General features: G+C 40.0%; 1 protein-coding gene across 1 annotated transcript in view; it reads right to left on the reverse strand.

The window, feature by feature from the left end:
- The window catches only part of srpk2 (SRSF protein kinase 2), a gene marked incomplete in the record, with an annotated part of 75,949 nt that overhangs the window by 19,563 nt on the left and 32,927 nt on the right, over window positions 1-23,459 (reverse strand). Inside the window, 1 exon segment of the mRNA XM_038705944.1 lies at window positions 1,464-1,615. Within this exon segment, the coding sequence (XP_038561872.1) occupies window positions 1,464-1,615 (152 nt within the window).

The raw sequence follows: 23,459 nt of genomic DNA on the forward strand, positions 1-23,459 counted from the left end.
GAAAGAAAAGGGTGGCAGGTAGCACATCTAGTGAAGCTACGGTAGAGACAAATAAAAAAGGTCCTTATATGCTCTACTTTAGACCTGAGAACATTTGACCAAAAGCTAGTTGTGAATATTAGTGTTGAAATGACTAGATGAACAAGAGGAAACAAATGAATTAATAAACTGAATGATTTTTCAAGCGTAACAAATATTTGCTGGTGCAAGCTTCTAAAGTGTGAAGTAAGAAAAAACACATTTGAAAATGTCACCTTGGATTTTGAGAAATTATGATGGGTGTTTTTTACATCAAACTTTATATGTTAACCCCAAGATCATGATTGTTAAAGGGGTTCAAGAACATTTTATTTCATATATATAATTTCTGAGCTTGTGTACAAAAAGGGGGCACCTGTTAAAAGAGGTTGCAGAAATATCTCAGTAATTGTTTGCTTTAACCTGGAGATGAATAAGTTTACCAAAATGAGACATCAAAATCCTCTTTGTTCTTGCTACAATGACACTACCAGCTGGCAGAGAGCGAAGTCTCGCTTGCCAGGGTTACGTTTGCTGTAGGTGTTTTTTATTGAACATAAACTTTGGAAATTGTGTAATTCTAACAAAATAGCACACAAGAAGGGTGGGCAGGCCAACATATGTACACAGAACACTACAAATACTAACTGCTCATAATAATAATGATAACAATATACAATAATTGTCCTTCTCACAGGGTTACAATGTGCATTATAGGGTTTAAGTCCTTAAAATGTTCAGAAATAAATAAAAGAGATCATACATAAAAGGGCTTTATGAGGAGAAACGCTTGTTTTTAACAGAAAGCTAAGATACACAACAGAGATGTGATCCTTTCTCTTTTCTTTTAGCCTTTCATCTCACTGAAGTGAGATCTGACAGTCTGGCTGTTTTTCTTCCAAGACAACCTCATAAAAAACAAGAGATTTCCTCAAAAAACAAAGAACACGCCATCTGAAAAAAAAATACTCTTTGTGATGTATTCTAGCATTTGATTAAAAGACATCACAGTATATTAGCACTTTTTCATACAGATATCAAATGATAAGTAATGTGTAATGTTCTACAGTGTTTACAGAATAGGTGTAGCATTTTGAAAGAGCTGTGTGATGAAAATGAACCTTCAAACAGCACAGCCTTAAGCATCCTGAGCCACTACAGGCAACTAAACTGCAGCTCCTTTCTGGCAACAACCAAACAACCTTGAAACGCTGGTGTCACCACTACCACGTATGTTGCACTGATGGCTAGAATGACACTGCTGAAAATCCCATCAGGACAAAGGAAGAAAAGAGGAAAAGAATTACAGACAGAAGAAGAGAGAGGAGACAGTGTGAGACAGGGCAGCCATTGTTGATCTCTGTATGACAGATGTAGAGAGTGCAAGTAATGAGCTAGGACAGAGGATTTCAGTGTGTGTGGATCTGTCTGTGTGTTTTTCTGACCTTTGCAGTAGTCTGCGGGGTCCTCCTGCTCCTCATCGTCGGAGCCCAGGATCTCCTCCTCTGGCTCCGGGGGCCCTGCCGGTTCAGGGGGAGGCGGAGGAGGCGGCGGGGGAGGAGGGGCAGTCACCGGGGCTTTCTGCTGGGTCTCAGGCCTGTAACACACAACAGTGGGATGAAAGTTAGGTAAGCTCCCCAGGTAATTTGTTAACTGGAAATCCACCTCCCAGCCAGAACATTCTACTTTCACAGTTTGTTGGTATTTCTAGCTGTGAATCACATGCAGTGAAACTGTAGACTGAGCTTTAAATGCAGATGACTAATATCAAAATAATAACTTGTTGCTGACTGGCATCATTCAACAGTGATTCACCCAGTACTGAGTTCATGAAAGCTTTTAAATTTACTGTTCTGAACACATCGTGTCAGACAGGTCTCTACTGCAGTGGGGAAAAAAGCTCAGGAAGTGACGTATTGTACGTCTGTGTTAAAAGAAGAACTACAGTTGGCATGATTAGTTGTCAGATGTCAGATGTCATTGTTGCTGAACAAATAAGAATGAGGAGGCAATTACAGAACATCTGTACATACAACATATTTAATCACCAGAAGGTCCAAGAAAAAAAGAGGACATCAGAATATCAGGGACAATCTTTGATTGTAATACAATAAAACCTCAAAGTCCTCTGCACAACAATATAGTACATCTAGCTGATACTTATTCAATATATATCTATAAATAAATATCTTATTTATTATCGAAATTGCAATATGGCCTGTGCAATATCCAAATTGAAGAATCTGCAGTTTTTTGATGAATGTAAAATGTGTCACAAAACAGCATTATAATGAAGTACTGAAGCGTTGCCATGTTTGTTTGGTACAGACCCCAGCAAACATCAAACCATCAAGATTTTAATAGTTTTTTCAGTGAAAAAAGAAATTGTTATACAAAAATGATTCCTACTAATTGTAAATCATAACGCAATAAATTACATGAAAATTAAAGTAATCAAAATAATTACAGTATGATTTTTACACACAACTATACACACTAATTTGAAGTTGGTACTGAGCTGGGGTTTTTTTGTGTATCCCCTCTACATTTTGGACACAATAAAATCACCCATTCATGTTGTTAAAGGGTAGTGCTGAAGATTTTGCTAAAAAAAAAAACCATACAAAACAAGGAGTGTGTTACTTCTACTTTATGTTAGTTAACCCCAAGATCATGATTGTTAAAGGGGTTCAAGAACATTTTATTTCATGTATATCATTTCTGAGCTTGTGTACAAAAAGGGGGCACCTGTTAAAAGAGGTTGCAGAAATATCTCAGTAATTGTTTGCTTTAACCTGGAGATGAATAAGTTTACCAAAATGAGACATCAAAATCCTCTTTGTTCTTGCTACAATGACACTACCAACTGGCAGAGAGCGAAGTCTCGCTTGCCAAGGTTATGTTTGCTGTAGGTGTTTTTTAATGAACATAAACTTTGGAAATTGTGTAATTCTAACAAAATAGCACACAAGAAGGGTGGGCAGGCCAACAAAAAACACTTCTATAAAGTCAAACCCAAACCCAATTAATGTTATTCTTGCATTGCCTATAGTCTCTGTACAAGTAAACTTTCAGACTGACAATAGAGAAAAAGACGAGAGGTCTTCCTCATGATCATAGCTAGGCGTAATTGATGCAGACAAAATTAATCCTGTCATAATTACCAAGTATTCTCTCAATATAAATTAATGTCATAACATTGAAGTATTCAAAATCAGGTACACATTTGCCATATTTATTTTATAATATATTTAACATAATATAAATATAATTTAATGTTTTTAACAACAATAAAAAAAAAAGTGCATTTAAGAATTTATTATCTAATGCTGTTAGAGATTTCAATAAAATTCAGCTTCAGACATGAGGATAATAAACTAAGATATCTCCAGTGACAGATTAATGATAATACTGAACGATCACCCAGTCCAAAACATAACTGCAGTTGGTTGATGGGCTGATATTGCTTGGAGCTCAGAGTTGTTGTTCTATTTCCTTTTGCTTATCTAAAATGGAACTGAGCCCATGAGAGGGAAAACATAAAATAAACTGCAGAGCACAGGCTTCCTCTATCTCCCAGCCTGGCTGCTTTTTGAGCATTTAGCTTGCTCTCTTATCCAGGGCAACTTACAATGATTGATCAGGCAGGGAATTTAGCGTTTTGCTTTTAAGATGCTGCAATGGTACACATAGCTCTAGTTTTGAGCCCATCCCACCAAACCTCTAAGCCAACCTGCCACTGTGCTGCTTGTGTCAGGACACTGCAAACTATGGTGCTTTTCATATTTGCTGTGTTAATGCTCCCTGGAAGACTGACCAAATTTCATGCATTTTATCTGTTTTGGTCACTATTTATTGCTATGAAGGTCTTTAGGAGCAGTGTTTCCCAACCTGATGGTTGGGACCACCAAGTGCAATCTGGGGAGTCAGAGAAGACATTTATCCTGTGCAAAATTACATTCATTATTTCAGACATTCGTATAACCTTTATTATTTTTGCTAATAAACTACTGGATAATTCTATCCCTACATTTACACAAGCAAAAAAAAGTTTGGAATCCCTGCTTTAGAGTAATGAACCCTAAATTTATATATAATAATATCCAGAATGTACTAATGACGTTCAGCTTCGTGGTATACTTTCAACAAGGTGTTGGAAACATCCCTCAGAGACTATGGTCTATATTGACATCATAGCATCACGCAGATGCTGCAGATTTGTCGGCTGCACTGCAGATTTGTCGGCTGCACATCCATGATGCAAATCTCCCGTTCCAACACATCCCAAAGGTGCTCTATTGGATTGAGATCCGGTGACTGTGGTACTAAGGGGCCCAAAGTGTGCAGTGTTTCCCATTAATTAACGAGACCATGGCGGCCCACCACAGTTTAATTTGCTCCGCCATAGTTTCAAAATGAACCGAAAATATTTTTACACATCACATAATAACATCACAGACCTCTAACGTTGTGTTTTGTGGGCGCTGCTCACATCCGGTCTGAGACATGAATCCAATGCGTAAGTCCCATAATGCTGCATTCTCTTGAACGGCCAGCAGGGGGCGACTCTTCTGGTTGCAAAAAGAAATCCGGTTCCATTAGAAATAATGGTAAAATTAACCTACTTCTCAGCTGATTTATTACCTCAGTAAACACTTTCATAATGAGTTTATGGTCTCAATCACTAGTTTAAAGTCTTCTCAAATACATCATGATGTTCATTTAGTAAATTATGGTCCCATTTAGGGGACAATAGATCATAAAGCAGAGTGTGCTTCAGATCAGGATTATCTATGATTGACAAGTCATTACCATGGCGACCTGTCAATCAAGCTATAGTGACTCGTACCCACGGCACTGTGTAAATTTAACCAGCGCCGTTGAAAAAGCTTATTAAGAGTTGGCTGTTCACTTTCTCTGGTGAGTACATTTAGTTTTAAGACTGTTGTTCGCTAGATAAAACTGTCAGCCCTGTTAAAATGACAGTTGAAAACGCCAATCCACAAACCAATGTTGATGCCATGATGACCACGTCCACTTCTTATATACAGTCTAAGCCGCTGCTGTAAGCTTGCATGCTCACACACATTGGCATCCGACTTGAGACAACCACTTTTCTTCTAAGGTAACTACGGTAACGTTAACGGTCTGTTTCTGTCATCCGTTTGTGAGACGGCGATAAAGCTAGCCGCACCTAAATTTGGAGTGCACAAGTATTAAAGCCTTTATGGTAAATCCACTGAAACAGACAAGTGCGCGACTTTAAGCTGACATCCAGCCTTTAACAATACAAGTGTTGCAGTTTGAGAGTCTGACCTGAAGAGAGACTATGAAGTCTTAATGTTACGCGATACAAGAACCACATACAATATTATTCATCATATCAAATTGTATCGGACGTGAGGATACACATGTGACAACGTCCGGTTCCAAAATTTTCTTCCAGGCGGGCATGCCCCCGGACCCCCTGAGTGGGTCCGAGGCCCAACCACCATAGTCTCTTAAAATTCTGTGAGAAACACTGGTGTGCCAAGAAAATATGACACACCACGCCCATCACCACCACCAGTCTGAACCGTTGATACAAGGCAGGATGGATCCATGTTTTCATGTTGTTTACACCAAATTCTGACCTTACCATCTGAATGTCATGGCTGAAATTGAGACATAATTTTTCCAATTTTATATTGTCCAATTTTGGTAAGCCTGTGCAAATTGTAGCCTGAGTTCCCTGTTTTTAGCTGACAGGAGTAGCACTAGGTGTGGTCTTCTGCTGCTGTAGCCCATCTGCTTCAAGGTTCAACGTGTTGTGTGTTCAGAGATGGTATTCTGCATATAACTTGGTTGTAACTAGTGGTTATTTGAGTTACTGTTAGCTTTCTGTCATCTTCAAACCAGTCTGCCCATTCTCCTCTGACCTCTGACATCAACAAGGCATTTTTGTCCACACAACTGATGCTCACTGGATATTTTCTCTTTTTATGACCATTCTCTGTAAACCACAGAGATGGTTGTGCATGAAAATCCCAGTAGATCATCAGTTTCTGAAATACTCAAACCAGCATATCTGGCACCAACAACCAGGCCATGTTCAAAGTCACTTAAATCCCCTTTGAACTTCTGCAAATTGTCTTGACCACATCTACATGCCTAAATGCACTGACATGCTGCCATGTGACTGGCTGATTAGCTATTTGTTTTAACAAGCAATTGAACAAGGTGTACCTACAGTGGGGGAAAAAAGTATTTGACCCCTTGCTGATTTTGCAGGTTTGCCCACTTACAAAGAATGCAACAATCTACAATTTTAATCATATTTACATTCTAACAGTAAAAGACAGAATCCCAAAGAAAATTCCAGAAAATCACATCATATGAATTTATAAAAATTCATAACCATCTGATGAGGAAAAACAAGTATATGACCCCCTACCAAACAGCAAGTATTCTGGCTCCTACAAGCCAGTTAGTCTTTCTTTAAGACACAGCCCCAATCCCAACCAATTATCTACATCAAATACACCTGCCTCACCTCGTTACCTGTATAAAAGACACCTGTCAACACCCAAACAACCAGCATCCAACATCACCACCATGGGCAAGACCAAAGAGCTTTCTACGGACATCAGGGACAAGATTGTTGATCTGCACAAGGCTGGGATGGGCTACAAGAGAATCGGAAAGCAACTTAGAGAGAAAAGATCAACTGTCGGTGCAGTTATCAGGAAATGGAAGAAGCACCACACCACCGCCAACCTCCCTCGGTCTGGGCCTCCACACAATATCTCGCCTCGTGGGGTGTCCCTGATCATGCAAACGGTGAGGAATCATCCCAAAACCACAAGGGGGGAACTGATGAATCAACTGAAGGCAGCTGGGACCACAGTTACAAAAGAAACGGTTGGTAACACACTACGCCGTCATGGATTGAAATCCTGCAGCGCACGCAAGGTCCCCCTGCTCAAGACATGTACAGGCCCGCATGAAGTTCGCCATTCACCACCTGGACGACTCAGAAGAGGCCTGGAAGAAGGTGATGTGGTCAGATGAGACCAAAATAGAACTTTTTGGCCTCAACTCAACTCGTCGTGTTTGGAGGGCAAAGAACACCGAGTACAACCCAAAGAACACCATCCCCACCGTCAAGCATGGTGGTGGCAACATCATGCTTTGGGGGTGCTTTTCAGCCAAGGGGACGGGACAACTCCATCGTATCGAGGGGAGAATGGACGGGGCCATGTATCGTGGAATTCTGGACCAACATCTCCTTCCCTCAGTGAGAGAGCTGAAGATGGGTCGAGGATGGGTGTTTCGGCACGACAACGACCCTAAGCACACCGCCAAAGCAACAAAAGAGTGGCTGAAGAAGAAGCACATCAAGGTTCTGGAGTGGCCTAGCCAGTCTCCAGACCTGAATCCAATTGAAAATCTTTGGAGGGAGCTTAAAATTCGAGTTGCCAGGCGACAACCTCGGAACCTGAATGATTTGGAGGCTGTCTGCAGGGAGGAGTGGGCCAACATCCCTGCCGAAATGTGCACAAACCTTGTCACCAACTATAAAAACCGTTTGACATCTGTGCTGGCCAATAATGGCTTTTCTACAAAATATTAACATGCTGTTTGTCCAGGGGGTCAAATACTTGTTTTTCCTCATCAGATGGTTATCAATTTTAATAAATTCATATGATGTGATTTTCTGGAATTTTCTTTGGGATTCTGTCTTTCACTGTTAGAATGTACATATGATTAAAATTATTGATCGTTGCATTCTTTGTAAGTGGGCAAACCTGCAAAATCAGCAAGGGGTCAAATACTTATTTCCCCCACTGTAATAAAGTGGCCGGTAAGTGTATATGAACTTCTATAAAACAAACAACATGTGATGTGCTTGGAGGTGAGAATATAATGCTCACATTCATCAGCACTATGAGAAAGGCTGACATTTTCAATCACATTTTCTTATCATGACTTGAATCGAATCTTCACCTTGAGACGACTCGCTATTTCAGTGATGTCTTTGTAAGACTGAATAAGAAGCCTCAGAAGCCCTCAGAAGCCAAGCCTCGACAAGCACTTCTTATTCAGCGTCACCTCACAGTGCCGGCAACATGATCAAATGCTAAATTAAGACAGTAAACGCATAAACACACATAAGCCAGCACTAGTGAGCTGTTATAAAATTGCGGTCACAGGCGCAGACACATGATGGAGCCTCTTGGTGAGTTGCCATGGCAACTGCAGGTTGGGGGGAGGGCTGTCCAGGACACAAAGTGTTAACGTGGTGGCAAGGCTAACACACACACAACAGCAATGTTTCTTCCAATGCAGAAGCGTGGACAGAAGATAACTTAGCATTGAGATTTCATTCCAATTTTACAAATGACACACACACACACACACACACACACACACAGTAGAGGGCTGTGTCCTTGCAGTAGTAAGCTGCTTCTTTACCAAAGCAGTCACGTAGGGAGTCATACATCATGTCTATTAGCTCAGTGCTTTCGTACAGCTCATCTTGCTATTGGCTGTACGAACACTTAGCCCCACATAACTTTCTGGACCCAAGCCGAGCAGCAATAACATTAAGATACCCAAGCACAGCCTGAAAGACAGACACACAGAGGAAGGACGATGACAGAATAGAGGTGAATCGAGTGGGTGAACAGGCAGAAACAAGGCAGTGGAAGACTCGGAATCAGAGAGGTGCGTAGAAAAAAAAAAGAAAGAAATATGAAGTCAGATCCCAAGAGAAACACAACCAGACGACACCAACAACCAATGAGAGAGACATAAACAGAAAGAGGTAGACAGACAGAAGGACAGAAATAAAGGAGGGATAATGGCACACTGAAAAATTATAGAAAGATGTAGAGAGACAGGAGGGACATAGAAAAAGAAGAAGAGATGGAGAGAGACACATACAGTAAACAGAGAAAGAGACGGCTCAAAGAGAGTAGCATCGGCTGACAAGCAGGAAGACCAGTCAGCACAAAACAAAGACACAAGCAGAAACAGAAAGAGAGAGAGGCAGAAGAGAGAGATGGGCAGGGAAAAACAACAACAAAAGAAAAGAGACTATCAGGGAAGAAAACATTCTAAACAAAGACAAGCAACAAAGCAAGATTTGCCTCGTTTTGAATCTCTACACGTTTGACCGACAAAACCCTTCAACAGTCTAAAACACAGACCGCATGTGGGAGTATGTTTTTATCAACTCAGATTGATCCACACAGAGACATACTGTACATCAACCCACCTTAAATTAAACTGAAAAACCGGTGGAGGTGGAGAAAGCATCACTGCTGAGCAAGTGGAAAATACAAGCAGAAATAAACAGGAGGCTGACAACAAGGTCATCTTTGAACAACAAAACACAGCAGGGAACTACAGTCATTACCTTCAAACTTACAGTGTGGCATTTGTGTAATTTGAAATTAAGATTTTTTTCAGTGGTGGTGGTCTGTTCTTTTTTCCTACTTTTGCGTGTGTCAATGGTGAGATGTTACATCCATTTTTAAAGATCACTGCATAGAAGTAGAGTGTACCTCAATGATATGAGTTGTATTCCAAATACTATATTCATTCTCTCACTCATTCATCTGCCTCCCAGAGGCTGTTAATGACTGCCAAAACCCACAGACATCCTGCTAGACTAGTACTTTTCTTCTAAAATTCTGCCACTGAGGTTAAAGTATGCAGGGTTTCATGCTAACCAAAGCTATGTATAATTAGTTTCCTCCTATCATTTAAGGTGTACTGTAATAATCAATTTCCTCCACTTACTGGCACTAATCTGCACACTAGGAGAATCAGTTTGCTCCTCAACCAAAGGGTGCACTTGCCTATGCAAAGCAGCTACTGTATGCTTAGCCCTCGTTATTTTGGCTTGGATTTGTTTGTTTTTTTGATTATTTCTGGTTTACACTGATTTTGATCCCGTTTTTATGTTTTAATCATATAATTATACTTCTGCACCTGTGAGCTATACTTTGATTAGTAAGACTAGAAGGGATACTTATTATTCATATATAGATATGTATAAAGTATAGATGATGCCTAAAACATATGAAACAATAAAATTAGCTAATTACTTACAGAAAGCTCCAGAAATATAGAATGTCATACCTTATGTTCTTTTGCTTTTGTATATGTGTTACCGGAACATGCATGTTATATTGTTTTTTTTTTTAATCTTGAAATCACATGTGGGATGGGCCAAATGTTTTGCCTGACATGGAACTTACAACAAACTAATTAACTAAAAAAGATGAGGCACGGAGGATGAGAAAGGCCAGAACCAGAACAAAAGATACATACAACAGTCTGAATGTCATTCTTTGTCTTATAGAATGTTTGTACTGCAAATGGCCCTTTTTAAAATGTACCTAAATCACATTTTTGTGTAGCTTTTTGAATAGTTAAAATAGCTCTTTATTTTTGAAAAATAAAGACCAAAAGCAATAAATAAAATGATATACAATGAGGGATTTCTGCTTTTTTGCCCATGTGTGAGCCACTGTATCATAAAGTTTTACAACCGTGATCGCTGTCATTTTCCTCAGTGCAGGCATACAAGTCAATTGTTTAGCCACTGGTAGGACAAAATGAACCCAGCACTGACTTAAGAAGGGTTTAATGGAAGAGCAGTGCTGATTTTCAGGATGGCATAAACACATTATTGGTTGAGCTTGGTTGAATTTGTTCATGTGTGTGATCACAGTGCCTCGGTGCAGTGTGGGAGAAGCAAATGTGAACCATCAAGAATGTCCCGCATGTACAGTACAAATATTTTTATGTTGATATAAAAAGGGTCTACATCAGCAGTAATGCATATTTAAAACAGGAAATTAAGGCATATTTCAATGGAAATGTCTGTGTTTTTCTTTATACACAAACTATTCTGGTAAAACAGTATTTTAACTGGTAGTGCTGTCCTAGTACAGTACATGTTACAGTAGAGCACAGGTTGAGACAGGAGTCCGTCAACCTATGACTTTGGAAGTACCTAACTTCAGAATGTGTCTTCCTTTCCATACTTCTACATCTTGTTATGTGTGGGTTAGGCTGCTTCCTACACCCTAACCCAAGTGTAAGTGTAATGTGCACAGCTCTGAACACACATGCTGCCCGTTTTCAGTCTGAGCTCCTCAACTCTCACGCCCAACAATGGCATCTGCCGCCCCAGTGTTAAAATTTCAACAGCCCAGCACATTTTTTTGGATCCGGCATGGTTTATTTTTAGCACACAATTAGCAAATTAGCACACAAAAGAAGTAATAAGGAAGAGATTTATATTTCCACATGCTCATTTATAATATGATATGATTAGTTCAAACTTTGTGTTGCACTAAGCCTTCTTGTAATCAGCAGAGACCAATGTCCAAGCTCCATCATTCACACAATACCAGTTCTGTCATCTGCAGAAGCTCATCATGACTGCAGTGGAAATGCTATGTGTCCTGAGGGATGTGGAGAATACTGAACAAGACAACAGGTGTAAAATTATTTCAATTGATAAACTCCACAGGGAGGAGATGAAGACGGGATTCTTCACAAATCGTAAAGCAATTTTTCCTACCAGAAAATTCCTCATCATACCACACTGTGTAATCGTGCCTGAGCAGCTTTGCTGCTGTAAATTACTGACTTTACAGAGCAGCCCTGAAAATATCAACAGTGTAGAGGTAAAAAAACTTCTATAAACTATGATTCATTTTGATTTAAATACAGCTTTGTGTCCACAAGTACAATAATCCACTGTCATCATGACTATTAATTGATTTTCAGACCCCCTCAGTTGACCTCAGCAAAGGTCTGGATATAGAACTGTGTATTGGGTCGTGGTTAGCATCATCACAGCTAGTCCGATAAACCAGTCAGGCTGATGATGTATCAGCTGATACTAGCTTACTGCAGATCTGTGTACACGTCGGTAATTTAGAAACAGTGTCACCATTAGATACTTTGTTCACCAGAGCACTGACAAGCTGATTTTTACACTGTAAAATGTCCCACTTAGCATACCTTGGTCACAATTCTTTATTTAAATTTTTTTTTAAAACTTCCAAACATTGATATCACTATCAACCTCAAAAATCGGGTATCAGCTGGGCAATAATAAAACTCATCAAACATACACTGTCACTGTAGAAATCAACATTAGTATTTCAAGGTTTAAAGGCTGGTGATATTGTTTATTGTTGTTAATGTCAACGAATCCTGAGAAAACACTAAAAACAGCAACTTCCCTGGTCCTTTCCCCCATTCCTTCCTACTGAACATGTAAATCTTACAAAAGGGTCAAGAATATATAGTGTATACTTTCATTTTTAAAATAAATAAGAAATTATAATTTGCTAAAACTTTTTTCAAATTTTAATCAATGTCCTTGTCAATCAGGAGTAAATTATTTTCAGCTATCATTTGGTTCTGAGTATTTACAGCAGCAGGATGTCATATGTGGCATTGATTCAAAATAACCCAGAGTGCCCATGTTCACTGCAATGAAGAAACATGTCACATGCTGCAACCTAGCTCACTGATGCATTGGTAGTTTTTAACAAATATACTGTAGGAATAAGCTATTTTAAGCTTTGCCTACAGGATACAGGCTTTATGAAATATGAATATGAAAGGTGCAAATCAACATAGTTTATATCCCTTTCTCATGTTAAATTCCATCACTATGAAACTGGTTCTTTTACTTACTGGTGTTGAGTGTTTTGGCTTGTTTTTGCTGCTTGCGTGGCGAGTCCTCCATCCACAACAAATGCAGTGACTGAACCAGTTAAAATAATTCCACAATTGCTTAGTTTATTCCTGTCCGCTTGTGAGAAATATGGGTCTCACAGTGTTTGCCCCATTTAATGACACATATCTACCAAGCACTGGGAAAAACGTTCTTGAAAGCGACATCAGTGAAAAGACATTAGAATGAGTTGATGAGATCGTTTTAACAACTATGAGCCTTTTTTAACCTTTGTTTTGTGCAATACATAATTACAAAAATACATTATTACCATAACCATATTCTAACATTGACTGAGATGCATTTTAAACACACTGTCACATTGCATATCTTCTTTGCAATTTAATTATATCACCCCCCCCAACTCCATTTGATTAATTGGATCTAATAATTTAATCTGCATGCATTCTGAAGATGTATCCTGCTGTTAACGACAAAGAAAGTCACAGAGCTTTGTTAGCACATCTCCGACCACTGAGATGCCATATACAACAGTTGACCGCTCGTCTGTTCAAACTTGATGACTCATCCTTAAAACATATCTCATTATCACCAAGGTAACAGGTATTCCTTAGCAACAAGAGCATCGTCCTCCACTCTCAATGTTTAGGCGTGGGTTTCAGACCGCGGGTGTCCTTCAGCTCTGCTGAACAATTCCAATGGTGGTGTCTATACCTCTGATTGATTCATTGTTAATGTTTCATACTCTCCGTCACTCCATCTTGGCCCGTGTCGTGATAGCTGACTCATTCTCTCCTCTCCTCCAGAGTATCTGTCTGTGTGGAGAACTGAGATCGCACCACTATTTTCAGGATGTAGCCTGCCGTCATTGGCTGCACAGCCCCCACATAACCTCTATAGCTCCACATTATGGTTCTGCAGGATGGTGTTTCATACAACCAGCCATTGATTCAACACAGTGCAAGATTCCCATACAGTTTACACTATGATTGTGAAAAGTGACTGCTGCAATACAAGATGAAGCAACAATGCAAGCCAGACAACAGCCGCCTCTGGACATTTAAAAGAGTACTCCACTGATTTAGCATTGCACTTTTACAACATTGTTGGACTCAACAATCTAAACTGAAAAAAATCTACACAACCAGAGATAACATATTTATTATTCCACATATTCTCTTATTCTTCTTCCTTCCAAACAGTTCAGCAGGCCATTCCGTTGTGTTATTCTAGTAGCACCTAATGTAGCCACGAGCTGTTAGCCTCAAGCCACAATGATCCATAGAAGGATGCTCCTTGTTTCAGGCTATGTACCCATGTGTTAATCTGGCTTCAAAGAAGGAACCTCTCAGAGCTCTGAATGACTAAAAACAAATAACACTGACCCTTACAAAGCACCAAGAGACTGATTCTGTAAAACATGGGGCTTCTGGTAACTGATGTCTGTATGTTCTGCAGCTGGACACCAATGATGACCTCTCCAGTGCTTTCAATACCATCAAGCTTGGCAGGAAGCTCTCAACAATTCAGGTACACCACAAAATGAGCAGCAAAGTTGTATTGGAATGTTGTTGTGAATGTGTTGTGGATCTGTTGTTACCTCCAAGTGTCCTCTGATGACTCCTCTATCACAAGATATATCAGTGAGGACCCCACAAAGGGGTATGGAGGTCTTATAGAAAGATTAATTAAACAGTGTAATAAGATTAACTTGCAACTCTAGCAAGACTGAGGTTTTGTCAGTTATTTTAAATGTTTCCATCAAGGAGAAGGCAGTAGACATGGTGGAATCTCAGAGTACAAATCAATGGAAAAGTATTAGCATTATTATTTTAGCTAATAATCAAGCTTATATATTAATTATACAGCATTTTGGTAGCTGCAGTTGCTCAAAACTTGATTTATTTTTCATGCAGGTAGAGTATTCTTTTGATTTCTATTTTTTCTTCATGTTGAGATTTGGTTTGCCTGTGTTGCATCTACCTCGTGTTCCTCTGTGTACACATTTTGTATTAGTCAAATTCATTTAAAGTAATATATGCATTTTACAGCAGTAAAAATGTGTTTCAGCAATAGCCATGCATCCTGCCGAGATGTCGTTACACAAGACAATGAACTGCTACTCCCTCACAGTCTGATGTCACTCTGGATAAAAGCATCAGCTAAATGGCTAAAATCTGAAATGTAAGCCATAATCTTGTTACAATAAATATAATGGGGTTGCAGCGTTTTGTGCAGCTCTCCATGTTGAAGCTAACTACTGTAGCTTTTAATTAATAGACACAGAAAAACATAAATACTCTGCTTTGTGCTGCAGGGTTCAGGCCACACCAATCTATAGAAGCTGAATCGACTGTTGCTGAAATTCCCCACAGGCAGCCGATGGATACAAGACTACACGCTACGCTCCATTGACTAAGCTCTACAGTAAATATACAAAGCAGAGCGTACGCATAGAGGCACAAATGCAATGACAGGCAAAAGGGCTAAATATATACAATTCCCTGTAGCACACACAAATATAGAGATGTTGGTACACTAAAATAAACTTGCAGCAGTCAGATACTCATCCATGACTCCGTGGAAAACACTTGTGATAAAACCATTTGACTTAGAATAAAATCTGCATTGGAAAACAGGAACAGTGCTCTACATGGCTGGTGGGGTGGCATGTGGGCACACACACAAAGACACAAACTCCTTGAGACAGTGGAAGTCAAATGACAAGACTGCAGAGACCCAGAAGGATAAGTACATTTCTCATAAACACCAACACCAAGATCCACATTCCAAAACACACAAAAACATACATGCACACCAAGAAAACCATATTCATGTTCATGTGTGCTGTTGCACAAAAAGCCATTACACTGGGGTTCATGGTTTACTCCGCTCAGTATAAAAACATCTAACAAAATTTCTTACACACACAGCCGATGGGTATCTGCTGTAACCTTTATTGTGCAGTGCACTTTACACTTTGCACTTCTCTCTATATGGTGCACTTATTCACTGCATTCTTTATTTATACATTCCAGTGATGTCAGCCAGCCACAAAGCCTGGTATTGTGGAGGTTACACACTCCGTTACAGCAAGTGAGAGAATCACAACAAGCCATGTGCATGTACGTACATAGAATTCTATTTCAAACACACTGTAGGCACACATAAATACACACCGACATACAAGCATCATGTGATATCAGCACGTTCATCACCTTTGGTGCCCTACACTCATCAGAAAGTGAGGTTGAATAACAGAACTAACAAGCAATGAAGAATGAAATTGAGGACAATAAAATAGTGCTAAAGAGAACGTGTGAATCTGAAAGGAAATTTCTCCATTTATATTGTTTTCCTTATTGCTAGGTAGATTCAATTTCACAAGATTGACATGTTTAAAAGAAATGAGGCAAATCAGAAATAAATACAAGGAAAACCTACAGGCCTCTTCAATGGCAGACATTTTGATGTCATTGCGGCAAAGCACAAGAGTTACTAATAACGTTAATGTTTGAAGCTATTGTTAATCTTAACAATTACACCTGTGTGTTTTGTGCCTTGACAAATCTGTTTCTGTAGTGAGAAAGATCTATTTAGACTCATCTGTCTTGTTATCTTGTTCATCTTCTTAAAATATAGTTCTATTTCATTCTTCCTGACCGCCAGAGGCAGTGCTTAACACTGGATGTTATCCGTCTCGCGGTCACCTTTGACCTGGGATGATGTGGGGCGTAGCTTCCATGTCATCATGAAAAATGTCCCTTGATTCTTCTCGCAGTTAATCCGCGAATGCAGGTTGAATTGAAGGAAGGAAGGAAGAGAGAATAGCCATAACATTGTCGCTAGAAGCCCTGCAACCGTGTGGTTGGAGCTATGGTTTCGTCCTCAAGGGCTGAGGTTAATTAGTACGGCTGCACTCCTACACCTGCTGTTAGATCGGTGTTTTCGCCAGCAATCAGTACAGGTTGAAGACAAGCTAGCATGTGTCTCTCCAGCTTTGGAGTTAGGCCGGCGAGCTAAGTGTTTCCTTAGTTAAAGATAAGTTGTTGTTTTTTTGAGTGAGAAGCCTGTTTTTGGGTCTCCTTGACTCTTTTGTTACTCATTGTTTCACGCTTAGCGGTAATTCTTAGTTGAAATTGTAGGCTCTCTGCTGAGTGTTTTAGCTCGTTAAAAGCATGTTGAGTAAACTTTAATTTATCCTTTGGTAAAGAGCATTGGCTCCCCGGTAGACTTTACAGCTACATATATGGGTGATTGTTTTTTTTTTTATTATTAAGTGCAGGAGAGTTATTTAATTTGAGTTAAAATAAAGACAGACTCTCTCTGATCTGTTACTCCAAGTGATTTCACTTATGGGTACAAATTTAGTTTTATTGTTGAAAGGAAGAGTTATTTTCATTTGTCTATAACAAGGCATGGACAAAGGAACTCACTTTGATCTGTTATTTTGGGTGTTGTCGCTCGTGGGTACAGTTACTGTTGCGAATCTTGATCAATCGATAGATAGATCGATAGATCGATCGATCTCCATATGGCACTGGCACGCTTGGGCTTGGATGAAGCACCAACTGCAGGTACCACAAATAGTGCGTTCTTTAAGCATCTCCTGCCTGAGGCAGGGTTTTTTGTGCCACCTTCCCAGCCATACATTGAGGAGTGTGATCAGGCTGACCACCGTCACCAATTCCACAAAGTCTCAGCCACTGAGACAAGAAATATCAACCCTCCTGGAAAAGGAGGCCATCGAAAGACTAGATCTTCAGACACAGCAAGGTGGGTTTATTTTCTGATTCCAAAAAAAGAGGGTGGGTTTCGCCCTATACTGGACTTACGAGGGCTCAACAAATTTCAGAAAGAGTTGCCTTTCCACATGCTGTGTACAACAGATGTGCTCCACGCCGTGGCAGCGCAAAGTTGGTTCACACCCATCGATGTCCTGATAGCGATACATCACAGGCAGTATCTGCGCTATGCATTCAAAGGCGTGGCCTGTCAGTTCAAGGTGCTCCCATTCGGGCTTTCCCTAGCCCCAAGGGTCTTCACAAGGTGCATGCGGACAGCGCTGGCCCCGATGCAAGCCAATGGTATGCGGATCATCCCATATTTGGACGACTGGCTTATTTGTGCTCCGAGCCAGGAACAGGTGGAGCAGGACACTGCCATGTGACAAGGTCGGGCCTTACCGTCAATTACACCAAAAATCTATTGACTCCATTTAGATCCGCAGTTACACAGATCAGGAGAGTCAGGGTGTCCACCCGATGTCTACTAGTGTTACAGCCATGGAGAGATGGGGCATATCTGGCCAAGGGCATCTCACTAGGTTTGATCCCATCGCGTGGGGAGGTAGTGGTAACCGACCACAGTTCCTGCCATATTTGAGAGGCAGGCATGTTATTGTTCGATCCGTCAAGACGTCGGTATGTCTACCATGTAAGTCGGCAAGGGGCTGCAATTTCCGCCAGTCATATTAGAGTGGATAATCAGACGGTGGGATCTCACACCCTAGCCTAGTGACGGAACCCCCCATGAGCTATCATGGTCCCCTCTAGGGACCTGTCTTTGGTATTGGAATCCCTTCGTCTCTCTCCTTTTGAGCCTCTGGAGCAGTCAGAACTAACGTGCCCTTTGCCCGTTTTTATAGGGTCAATGTCGCTGCCCCCCACGCAGTAGCAACAGCTGTCTTGCAGGAACCCTCTGGCTGCTCCCGGTAAGGTGGGATTCCTCGTGACGACGTTGGTAGTAGTCATCCAGTGTTAAGCACTGCCTCTGGCAGTCAGGAAGAATGAAATAGAATGAGAGTTACGTATGTAACTACGATTCTATGAATTCTGAATGACCGCCAGAGTTCTCAGTCACTCAGAATCTTTGTAGCGACATTTTTCATGATGACGTGGGCTTATATCAGCTACGCCCCGCATCATCCCAGGTCACAGGTGACTTTGTTGATATTAAATACTCGACTTGCGCGTGCGCGGACGGATAACATCCAGTGTTAAGCTCTGCCTCTGGTTAGGGGCTTGATTGATAGCAGAGGTGAGTATCTCGACCTAGATAACAATAGTCCTCCTGAAAAGTAACATAATGTTGTTAGCAGCCACTAAATCATTTCGTTTAATCACCGCCAATCAATGAGACAGTCACCCTTAATGAGATCTATATATATATATATAACTGTGCCTCTGAACTTCAATAACATATAATATAGGACTGTCAATCGAAGGAAGGGGAAAAATAGAGAGCTTGTTTTCATACTTTAATGTGGATAGACATTTTTCCACGCGTGTCCAGAAACACATTCATGTTTTCCATAATCACTGTCATTTCTACAGAATGGCAAAATTGCAGGGGACTCCACAGGATTAAAGTCCTCTTATTTAATTTTATTTTTATAGATTATTCAATGCAATGTGTACAGTATATAAAGGGCAAAAATCAAGGTTAATTTGAATTGCTATGTTGATGTGTTTCAGAGATACATGTGTTTCTGAGATTCACATCACAACATCAAAATAAAGAATGTCTTAGAAATAGCGGTGATCATTACACCAACTCTGGTATGACACATCTAAGCTTGTGTGCTGTTTTCAACTTAATCAGCTGCAGGAATTTGATAATCTCCAAAACTATTTTATGTGAAAATCACCCTCAAAATACATTTGATAGATATTGATAGATTCCTATTGTTGTCTTTTGATACATTATTCTGGTACATAACAACAAACAAAGAGCTATAAACTGTGCACCTTTGAAATATGGACCTGAATCCGGTTATGCTTTCATGACCAGATAACAACAACACTTAAAACACCATAGAGCATGAATCTGTCTTCCAAGTCCAAGATGACATCTTTGAAGGTCTTGTTTTATCTGACCAACAGTCCATAACACAATATTATTCTGTTGATATACATATATATCTGTATGATATAAAACAAAGAAAAAGAGCAAATCCTCACGTTTGGGAAGCTGAAGTCAGTCCATACTGTAGATGCTTTCATTTTGCATCTACAATTGATTCATTAATAAATCGACAAATTGTTGCAACTCTACAACACTTGAAAATTATTTAGCCTATTAGTCTTGTCAATCCAGTCCCCCTTCATCACCTTTCTCGCTCACTCTTTGCTCCTCTACATGGGTCAGCAGACAAACAAGGGCTACGTCGTTAAATAAACTGTTAAGAGAAAACACGCTTCATAGTCTTGAAATTTAACTTTACAAGTTGAAAACAAGAACTTGCACCATGTTGAACCTTGCCTATTAGTCTTGTCAATCCAGCACCCATTTATTTCTCCCATTTTTCCTTATTTATTCCCCTCTCTACCTGTTTCGGAGGGCCCTGTGGCGCAGGCGGAGCACACACAAAGCCAGACCCCATTTCTTCTTAGTGTCCAGACACGAGCTGAACTCCATAGGATAAGAAAGAGAGATGGACAGACTAACAACGAATACAGTATCTCACGCTCTCTGCTGCAGACTCACGGATACAGCAGTGGAGGGACAAGACGGACCCAGCCTTGAATTCCAGCAGAAGTCACATGGGACTGTAACACCCACCTGCGAAGGATCCCTCTCAATGTCTGCTTTAGTTTGGAGTGTGTAAGCATATATGCACTAATTCAAAAACTATAACTGGCATACAGATCAGAAATGCAACACCCACAACAGATTAGCATCGCTCCATCCGCGTGACCATTAAAACAAACCTAAAATACACTCTGAAGACATCCAATTTAGCTTGTAGACAACGCTGTTCCCAAAAATACTTTATAATATGATTTGAATGTCAGCTCATTAGCATACCCGTGTGTTTGGAGTTGAAGCTTTACAAATTGCTGTTAGGACTGAGTAGAACTGGGGTCTCTAGGTTTGAGATGTAAAAGATGGAGCTAATTAAAAATAATGACCTGTGTGGGTTGTCCCTGTACCAGCTAGCTTCACATCTGATATTATAAACATCCTCAGAATTTAATAGAATTTTATATGTAAATATTCAACTCACTACTTAAACCCATCAGCTTTTAGACAAACACATATTTACAACTTCAGAAACAGAAATCTGAGGATAAACACATTTCACCATGTTTTTAAAAAATCTATTCTTAAAATATAAGGGAAAGCGCCTCCTACGCCATCTTAGTATCATCACATCTTAGTAAGTGGCTTAATTAATGGATGCTAGTTCTGTGTGAGTAAAAAATATCAAACTAAAACCAGAAATTCCTAATTGATTATGCCTAATATATTTCACAAAGGCATCAACAAGTACTTGGACATAAATTTGAGCACTAGTTCATTTTCTTAATTACATCAAGGCCTGTGTAATATCACTATACTAAACACTAGACTTCAACAGGGTTTAATTTGTTATTTTGTGACTGTACATACTATGTAAACTGACCTGAAGTGAACTGATGGATGATTTGTTAATGCAAAGTATAATTACTTTGGAGAATAATTTTCTGTCGATCAACTAATTGATGAATCAACAAATCATTTAAACTTTAGTATTGTTTTTATAGCTTGTGACTTTGTCGACATTTGTCTTACTCTTAATTAGTCATATTGTATCATAAGTTCTGTTGTAGCCACTCAGTGAGCTTATTATGTTTTTCTCTTATAATAGTATAGTATAGTATATGTACTTATAAGAGTATTCATATAATATCATGTGGACTGTTCCTATGCATCCTATCTAGACTCTCTCCAGATAAGAGGATTAGAGGATTCATAGGATTCACACACATCAGGACCGCCACACCCAGCCTGGCATTGTGAGCCAGCGGCAACAGGAAGACACACATTGCTGTGGTATTTTTGGACAGTACCGCTCGTTTACTGATGTTAAACTAGAGAGCTAGGTGTGAGCTGAGCGTGCAGCATTGGCATGCTGACAATTTGGAAGTGTGTCAAGAGTCCACAGCTCAAGAAACCCCACCCACTCAGGGCTGATATGGACCAACAACAAAACAAAAAAAACACCCTAACCACGCTACAGGAAGAGACACAACAGTTGAAGAGTGTTTTCAGACACAACAGAACATTGTTCACAGTTATGCAGCAAACAAGTGACTCAGTTCTACAGGACATACGGTGTAGATGGAAGGTTATGTGCGCAAATAAGTATATTTATGGGTTTGTGTACATGTGTATGTTTGTATGTGACTGTGGCAGACAAAAAGTGGTATCCTTAAATGCAAACCAATCTTTTCAAACACGTGCATATGCAAAAGCCACACAAACAAACACATGCCTCCCCACACACACAAACACAAACAGGCCATTATCATTCCACTACTTCAATGCTGCAGCATCAGTAGAGATTAGGCCCCCGGTGACCTAGCATTACCCTGAACACTGCGCAAGTCTGCAGAGAGAGCCATTTTTTCCCTCCATCTTCCCTCACTTTCCCTCCTCGCCTCTCCTCTCCTTTGCCCTTCTGCTTTTCATCTTAGTCTATCTGAGGCTCCCCAGCCGTCTCCATTGGTTCTCTCCTGAGGTTTCTGCTGTCCTTTTCTGTTCTCTGCTCTCTATGTCTCTATCTTGGTCTTTCTCTTTCTCCCTCCCACATTCTTCCTTCGGCTTTATCATCTCAATCTCAATTCCTCTGTGGGTTCATCTCTCTCCTAGGGCTATCGTTGTCTCACGTTCCTCTGCTCTTCCCCTCCAAAATAGTCTCTCTCACTCTTCCTCCATTTCCCCGTTTCTGCTGAGTATAACTTACATAGTGTTGTAGCATTAAAGACGACTCCAGAAAGACAATTACGCTGATGGCCGATAGCTGTAAAATGTTGAGAGAAAGGCCCTAGCTGCATGCTAACTACCCACACTGCAGCTAAAGGCATTTCACAGTAAGATAGGGGAATTAAAGGAGAATGTTGTTCCCTTAGTTTTTTTTTTTTCCCCAACAAGCTGTTGTTGCTTAATAGAAATACTGGTCTATTATGACCATTGTTAGAATTGCTTATTAAAACAAATGAGTTCCTTTTGGTGCGTAGTTGGTGGCTAACAATATACTAACAATGCAAGAATTTCACTGTATGGATCCAGACTAAGGATGTTTTGTTAACAAATGTGTATTATAAATGTGTATAAAGTAAAGCTCAGATGACCTTTATTTTGTATACTGGATTAAAATGAATTGCTGCATTCCTCATCTTGTTAGTTTCAGTCTTGTTAGTTTCAGTCTCAGTGTTTATTGGGTTCGGTTTTCTATTTGAGCACTTTGAGAAAACTGAACCCAATAAAATTATACACTCTCTTGCTGCTTGTTTTGTGGATCTAATGGCCAACTTTTTAAATACAAAATATCATTTTAGGGGCAATTTGCTCAAAGCTTGCCAAAACCAACTGAATATTTTCAGAGTGGAATGCAATAGTGCTGAGGCGTGGAAAGTGTGCTGTTTCATTACTGTTCAAGACAAACTAATGTGAAAGGGTTTGAACTCTTCAATCCAGGCTTTTCAAGAAGGTGTGTCGTACTAGTGTAGGTGTGTGTAGCCAAGGTAAACTGTCTCATTTCATAGTTGAAATTGCAAGCACACTGGCAAAAAAAGTAGAAGAGGCTCCTCAGATGCAAAAATATAGTGCTGCAATAGTTGACCGAAACGTTTTCTGGCACATTTTTAGCCCTGCTAGCAACATGTCCATGACGTCTGTCCACCACTTTGGTCCAGACTGAAATATCTGAAATATTGTCATGAACTTTTAACATTTATAGCTT

The sequence above is a fragment of the Micropterus salmoides genome, unplaced genomic scaffold, assembly GCF_014851395.1.
Source record: "Micropterus salmoides isolate LMB-PRFRI ecotype aquatic unplaced genomic scaffold, ASM1485139v1 Ms_hic_scaffold_8, whole genome shotgun sequence".
In the NCBI taxonomy this organism is placed as follows: domain Eukaryota; kingdom Metazoa; phylum Chordata; class Actinopteri; order Centrarchiformes; family Centrarchidae; genus Micropterus; species Micropterus salmoides.